We start from the raw sequence: 8,215 nt of genomic DNA on the forward strand, positions 1-8,215 counted from the left end.
CTTTTGCACCATGACAGACTAGCCCCTCAATTTGTGAGCCAAAATAATTTCTTCTTCCCTTGGGTTGCTTTTAAGGAAACAGGAGAAGTAATATAGACAGGCTTGTAACATATAAGAAATAAAAGAGAAAAATTTTTAAGTATACTTAAGTAATATAACATGGAAATAGGTAAGAAAGCCCAAGCTATGTCTGCACGTGGGAAATGAGAACAAATAAGGGAGACCATAAATTGATAACACAATGAATATAAGTCAACAATGCACATGATCTTAGGATGAATAGACAGGAGAATATGGTGAATGCTTTAAAAGTAATCTTTCCAAAAACTTCAACATGTAACAAAGTTAGGGATGCAACTTCAGGGAACGGACTTCACACGTCCATTAAATCATCAAGGTAGTGGAAAGAGGCACCAGAATGATACACGTTCTACACCCAGTGAGAATCCTACTTTGTCAACATTTTGTATCTACTCTTAGAGAGCTTAAATCTAAAGGAGAAATATATATATATATATTTAATCCTCTAGATACCTACCAGGCGTTCCTGGATTTTGTCTACAAGGGTTGGATCACTCAGTAGTAGAACGGGTTCACTGGATGAGTCCCCAGATATCAAGCGAAGTTTGGCTTCATTGACCACAGTAGAAAGTCCCACAGTGATAAATGATATTCCTGAGATTCGAGCATCTTCAGAAATGCTTTGGACATCTGGACTCTTGGGATGATCAATGCCATCCGTCATCAGCAAAGCCACTTTTACACCATCTTTACGCCCTTCTCTCTTAAGTAGCTTTGTGGCATTGGAAATGGCATAATAAGAGAAGGTACCTTGCCCAATTAAACTCAAAGATTTGACCTGCTGCTTAAATGTCCGTAGATCCTTCCAAGAAGACAAGGGTGGGTCGATCTGGATGGAGCTGCTGAACTGAAGGGCTGCCAACTTGATGTCGTATTTCAGTGAACGACCAGGAGTCAGCTGGAAAAGCCTCTCACTCAAGCTGTCCACAAAAGCTTTCTGATTATCAAAGAGGACAATCTTAGAGCTTTCCGAGCTGTCCAAGATAAAGACAACGTCGATGAAGCAAACGGTGTCTGAAAGAGAACACAAAGGCTGTGTAACCTAACTGTACCTCCTCGCGCATCCTTGGGGAACCGGAACCCCAATGTGGTGTGCTGTTTGCTTTGTTTCTGAGAGACGTTGCCTTCAAAATAAAGCTTAATCTGTACAGAACTAAATATTTTCTCTCATAAAATGAAAAGCAAAGCCAAACAAATAAACATGTCATATATTCTCAGCATTGTAAACCCACGTAAAGCATAAAAAAAGGAAAGAACAACATATTTTTCAAATTAAATACTAGGCAAAGGAATCTGAGGTAAATGAATAATATTCTGTTTAGTACTTGGGTTGTGCCATATTAGGACCTTGAAATCAAATGAGAAAGTGTCTACATTCATCACAGGAATAACAACAGAAAAACAAACTTAATTTGAAAATAGAGTTGAATGTGAATCCTAGATCGGTTTCTTAATAGTTTATTTGCTTGTAGTCTTGAAGGTGCCATGTAAGCGTTCTGAACCTGTTTACCTATGATGTGAGAGTGGCTGTCCCTGTCCTTCTTATTTTACAAGTGGAGTTCAAACGAAACAATACATGCACAATGATTTGAAACTCTGAGTGACCTAAATATGTAGGACTTATTACTACCATGATATAATCGTATCAAATAGAACATCACATGCGTACATACATATGATTTTCTACTTTCATCAAACACTATTTTAAAATTTTATATTAGCGCTTTCACAGGCTAAAAGTAAAACTTTTTAAAAGCCCTCTATTTTTACCCCGGAAGTCGCTTTTTCTGGCCAGTGTGTTTGGCTTGGGTCCTTTCTTTCTTTGTCCATACACTGCTTGAGTCATCAAAACTGGCAACAGCAGAAGGCAGAAGGCGCCTCTCTTCCTCATTATGGGAGATGGTGAAAATTCATCTAACTGGTAACACCTTGAAATAGAAAATCCAGTTATAAATGCTTCAATAAAGGTAATGTTTACCAACATTTTCCTTTTATTGAAAATAGGTTTTTTTTTCTCATATCCTGATAGTGGTTCCCCCCCCTCCAAGTCTTTCCTGTCCTTCTGCATATCCCCTCCCATCCAGACTGATCTCCTTCTTGTCTCCCATTAGAAAACAAACAGACTTCTAAGGGACTACGAAATGACATGATGTGATGTTAGAAGAAATGATAAAACAAAAACTGACTCATTGGAATTATATAGAACAAACAAAGAAACAAACAGAAAAGAGCCCCAAGAGAAGGCACAGGAAACAGAGCCCACTCATTTGCACACTCAAATTCCATAAAAACACTAAACTGGAAACCATAATAGAAAGGGTTATTTACTATAATCCTTTATTATGATTATTATGAAACAATTTCAAGTTTATAGAGTTAAAAACTGGCATATGGGCCAGCAACATCTTTCAGTGGGTTAAGGCACTTGCCACCAAGCATGATGACCTGAGTTTGTCTCCAGGATCCATGTAGTATAGGAAAAGAACTAACTTAAGCAACCTATCCCCTACTGGCTCACTCAAACACACGCACACACACACACACACACAAAACACACATATGCACACACTAATGCATGTATACACACACATGTACACACATACCACATACATACATGCACTCATGCATGCACGCGCATGCACGCAATCATGCATGCACACACCAGACACACATGCATGCACTCATGCATACACACACTCCACACACACTCATGCATGCACACACACATACCACACAAGGCACGTACTCCTGTATGCACATACTCATGCATGCACATACACCACACACATACAAGCACTCATGCATGCACATATACACCACAGAAGCACTCATGCATACACACACCCCACACACACGTGCACACACACACTCATGCATATACACACCACACACATGCACACACTCATGTATGTACACACACACATACCACACATGTATGTACTCATGCATGCACACACATACATATCCCTTCACATTTCAAATAAAATACTCACAATGAGATTTTCAAAGTTTCTAACATAAGCAAGTTATGGCATCATGACCAAACGCTTGTTTGTAAATATTCACTTATATTCAATAGCTATATTTAAGCAGTACTAATTTCTCACTGTGTTATGGAGAGCAGAGAGTGAGCAAAGCCATTTATCTGTGTTTTGGTCCCACACTATTTGGGGACTATGGTTTCATCACAGTACCTGCTTTGTCACTTGCTGGTTTTTCAGAATGAGTTCAGATGACTGAATGCTTGCTCCACTCATTTTCATTATAAGTAATTCTTAGCAAATACTTCTCCCCCTTTTCAGTCTTACTATTATTCATACAGCATTAATGAGTTCAAAACTCAAGTCAGGGGCCAGGCAGTGGTGGCACACACCTTTAATCCCAGGGAGGCGGAGGCAGAGGGATCTCTGTGAGTTCAAGGCCAACCTAGTTCTACTCTACAGAGCAGTTCCAGGACAGGCTCCAAAGCTACATAGAGAAACACTGTCTCCTGAAACAAAACAAAACAAAACAAATCAACCCTCAAGTCAGAATTAAATTATTCCTCAGCTTCCCATAACTCCTTTGTCTTTTCTACTCTTGCTTGGGAAAGTTTGTCTTCATCGGTTTCAAAAGTGGAGCTGCCTATCTAATGAATCAAAAGAATGTGAGAACAAAAACCAATAGATTTACTTAAAAGCAACTTCCAAACAGTAAACCGGAAAAGACTTGGAGTCGGGAGGCCCACCTTTCAAATAACCTAGTGAAACGATTTTTCCATGCAGATAAACAATAAAAATTCCAATTCTGTATTAAAATTCTCATTCATCTGTATCAGTCTAGTATGACCAGCTATACACAAAGTGATGTCTAAATCCCCAGAATTCCATGACAAAAGAAGATGGATATGTTGCTAGCTCAGTATGCCCTAGGGAATAGGAACAAAGGTGTATTTAGAGCTAACAAGCTGCATGGTTTTGAGAGCTTGCCTCCTTCGGCTGCATTAACTCCAGGAGGTCTGGAAAAGGAATCACAGTTTCCTCCTTTGGCACCTTTCCTCCAGAGAATGTGAACAGGAAATTCATGACCATGATTTTCCAGATGCTCAGTAGAGGGTGGAAATAAAGGCAAAGGCCATGATGAGTGAGCTGGGAGACTGACTTCTTTCATACATGCCAGATGGGTACCACCCCTCCCTTCCCAAAGAAGCAAGACTGTTAGGTTGGCAATAAAGCAATGCTGGCTTCAGGCCACAGGCTCTTTCTCAAATAGAATGCAGCAGGATTTACTATGAGAATGCTGCTTCTGTAAGAACAAGCACCTGTGCTGGCCCATCTACCAAGCACACTTGGCTACATGTCAACCAGGCTTCAAACCAGGTATACTAAGATAAGAAGACAGTTGGGTATTCAAAGCAAACACAAACAGACAACAAAACTCACTAGAACTGAGCTAAGGAAATAGAACATGCAAACGGCACATTTTTTTGAACCAAGGACATGAAAGGACTCCAACTTATTCTGAAGGTTAGTGTAAAGATAGAGTCACATAGACACACAGAGCTGCTACTGCATTTCCAGAGGGCAAAAGAAAGCGGCAGTGTTACACAGGTGTTTTCTCTTTGCTGAGTCCATAGCACGAGGAGCATCCCAGAAGTTCTGGGACTGAGACACTGAAAGGACTCTGGCATCAAATAATGACTTTTCCTCCCTGGAAACAAAGGCCCTAAGCAGAGTTCTGAACATGAAGCTAAACCTTCATGCGTATGACAGTCACTGACACTCAATCCCTGCAATAACATAGTGTCTTGGAGCTGTGCCTTCTCCAAAGGGCCCTTTGCTGGCCACCTAAAGCAAAACTGGGCTCTTTCCTGTCTTCCCATGCCTCTAGCTTCTCCAGTCTATTACCTTCCTGAGCTCCTTGACTTTGTTTGGCATTTGCAGGGCCACCCTTCTGATCACTTTCAGCATATTCTATTGCTCTAATTTTTAATAGTTCTTCTCTTTTAGAAAGATGAACAAATGGGTTGAAGACCTAGAAATGAGTTAGTTTAATGAAAGAAATACAAATCTTTATGGTAATATTGGCTAAATGCTATGAATGGACATCTTCTGGCAAATACTGTATTTTGAAATTTTGCCTAAAATTTATTTCAAGTGAATATCAGGGTGAAAGCATTCAAGAGACTTTATATGTTATAATTTTTCAGGAATAAAATAATTTTTTGTAGATTTTATGAATCTTGCTCAGGTTTTGGGTTTTACTAGTTTCTGTGTGAAGACAAAATGACTGGATATTCTTTATTCAAATGTCTAAACTCGTCAAATGATAAAAATATTCTATTTTTGTAAAAATTCATTTAAAACCTTTAAAAAGATTCCCAAAGATGTTAACATTATTGTAATACAGTGTAGCAAACTATAAAATTAGAATAAAATTTGCAAAACAAAAAATTAAATACCTTTAAAACTAGTTTTAGTTTAGTTTAGCAATTATTCATGTTAGCAATTAACAGATTGCAAGTAGCAGCAGAGGGTAAAGTTTTCAATAAGCTCCCTTCACATGACCATTTATCCCCACAGGGTTCCTGGACGGTCCTGAGTTAAGGAATCAAAAGCAAGCAGCTGTGTCTTACCTTAGGCAGTCCGTCCAACAGGAAAGAGAGACCAATGTGGTAGATGCCCACAGAAACCAGAGCGGTAGATGCAAACAGCAACGCCTGTGTTCAGGGATGCAGTTAACTCTTTGATACTGTTCTGTTGTCTGGGAAATAATGTCTTTGCTTTTGAATTTTTTGCAATCTCTTATTCTTGTTTACTAGAGTGGTTAGGCATTTGGCCAAGGTGCAAGATCTGGGTGGGATCAGTAAGCAACTTAAAGGAACAGTGTCCCTGTAAAATAAGTCTGTTTTCCAAGACTACTGTTCTGAAAAGGAAAAAAATATAATTGAGAAAATTTTCTACATTTCAGGCATTAATCGGCTGTCTGCCTTTGCCGCTCACACTATATCCTTCTTTTGATTGCTGTTTTTTTTGCTTTGCCTGGGGTTTGCTCTCTGAGATGCTGGTTAGAATAGCACTGAGAAGCATGGAAATGATATCAAACTCATTCGATATTGGTGTTCTGAAGAAAATGGGATTAATAATTCTCAAAGTTGAATGATGAGCACAGAGCAGTTCATTGTTCTAGTTTTTTACTTCTGATTCTTGGAACTTTTTTGTAATAGAAAACTTAAGCAATATACGGTCTTAGTCGAGTTCTGGCTCTGCCTCCAACTTCTACGAGGCCCTCGCACTCCCATCTAGGAAACAAGGTGTTTTTCTAACTGTAATTATAACCGAGGGCACTAATAACCAGCTTTGCCTGCTTTTAACTGATTTTAAATCACCTCCCTAACTTTGGCGGTGACAGAACTGAATAGTGTGATATTTACTGTTGGTCTCCTACTGACTGGAGGTGCTGGAGGGGACACCACTGGGGGTGCCACGACTAATGGAAGCCACCTAGCGGGTTACAACTGTTCTATGAAAAGTTGCTTTTCACTGTCTTTTCTAGTGACCTTTGCCTTTCCACCGCATCAGGGGACGAAGGCGCCCTGTTCTCCGATTAAAGATACCTTTTAATGACTAAATGCAGTAGCACTTGTGCTTGAGAAGAACTAAAAAGACTTGAGGTTTTGTTTTGTTTTGTCTTGTTTTTTTGTTTTTTGTTTTTTTGAGACAGGGTCTCACTTTGTGGCTCTGGCTGTCCTGGAACTCACTGTGGAGATTAGGCTGGCCTTGAACTCACAGAGATCTCCCTACTTCTGCCTCCTGAGTACTGGAATTAAAAGTGTGCACCCATACACCCAGCTGGCAGAAGACCTAAAAATAACTAATGTTTTTTTTTTTACATTTCAAGAAGCCAGGACATCTAGTGACCATGCCCAGCCCTGCCCAGGATATAGCAGTTTGAGCATTAGAAAAGGAGACCACTCAAATCTGTGACTATCCTGGAATCCACCTATCTGCCCCTAAAATTCCTCTCCGAGGAGTGCACCCACAGGACCTGAGCAAAATGGATTTTTGCTAGTGAGCTCCCACATCTTTGGACTGCTGGCTTTATGAATAGGACTTTTTCCATGCCTACAATACTTGCCTTTCAGTCAGTGGCTGGCAAGAAATGTGGGCTTGTGATGACAGTTTTATAGCGGTTGGTATTCTGAGATGTCTATCCACGAAAGAAGGTCATTGCAGCTGCCCGTTGTCTGCTTTTCCTGCTTTCTAATCTGTGGACTCAGTCCATAGTAAGTCAACATTTATTGGGGCAAAATATACCTTATCACTCTACAGATGGTGGGCTTTCTCTGACATCCATAACAGCTTGATTACTGGAGAAGGCAATATATATGCTCTAATAATTATTTAACATTAGCTCTCTTTTTTTATTATTTGTGTGTGTGTGTCTATGGATGCTGGGTATAGTGTGTGTGCCACAGTATACGTGTGGAGGTCAGAAAATAACCTTGTAGAATTGGTTCTCTCCTTCTAACTTTACACGGGTTCTAGAAATGAAACCCAGATAGTCAGGCATAGACTACAAGGGCATTAATCTTCTGAGCCACATTGCAGGTCTTATAATTAACTTTTTTTAGGATGACATTTTAACATTATGATTCCCTTATTACAGCAGTAACACCCTCCCCAAGCAGGTGTCAGGTGTGGCACTGAGGGCTTCACGAGCTTCACCGTCTACCATGAAGACGTCTTCATGCTTCTCTTTGGGCATGCCTTTCAAAGTCATGGGAGTGGAGAGCAGTTGACTGGTGGTTAGCAGAGACTCTCAGGAACCAGTATGGGTGGGGTAAGAAAGTCCACACATTTATAAATGGCAGTCAGAGCAACGTTGGTGGTGACAGAATGGCTTCATCATGACTATCAGTGTCAACACCTTGCCTGTGGTGCTGCAGTGCATCGGGCTGAGTAAAAAATGTGGAGTCTGAGACATGTGGGCCCATTTCCCACATGTCCACAGTCAGAGGCTGGAGGTTACTCAAACGATTGACAAGCATAGTTGCACATCCCAACTCAGGATGTGATTGCTTGGTTCTTTTGACATTAAGGTAATTCCATTCAATCTGAAGATGGTCAGGATATGTAAACGTCCTTCTGCTCCT

General features: G+C 40.2%; 1 protein-coding gene across 1 annotated transcript in view; it reads right to left on the reverse strand.

The window, feature by feature from the left end:
• Col28a1 (collagen type XXVIII alpha 1 chain) overlaps positions 1-6,046 on the reverse strand; it is a 159,892-nt gene extending 153,846 nt beyond the window's left edge. The window contains exons 1-3 of the mRNA XM_048448926.3: positions 5,696-6,046; positions 1,852-2,009; positions 539-1,095 (exon numbers count right to left, since the gene is read on the reverse strand). Of these exons, the coding sequence (XP_048304883.3) occupies positions 539-1,095; positions 1,852-1,972 (678 nt within the window). The 5' untranslated portion in view covers positions 1,973-2,009; positions 5,696-6,046. The remainder of the gene's footprint in view (positions 1-538; positions 1,096-1,851; positions 2,010-5,695) is intronic.
• Between the last annotated feature and the right edge of the window lie 2,169 nt (positions 6,047-8,215).

Source organism: Myodes glareolus, chromosome 25 (assembly GCF_982192425.1).
Source record: "Myodes glareolus chromosome 25, mMyoGla1.1, whole genome shotgun sequence".
Classification (NCBI taxonomy): Eukaryota; Metazoa; Chordata; class Mammalia; order Rodentia; family Cricetidae; genus Myodes; species Myodes glareolus.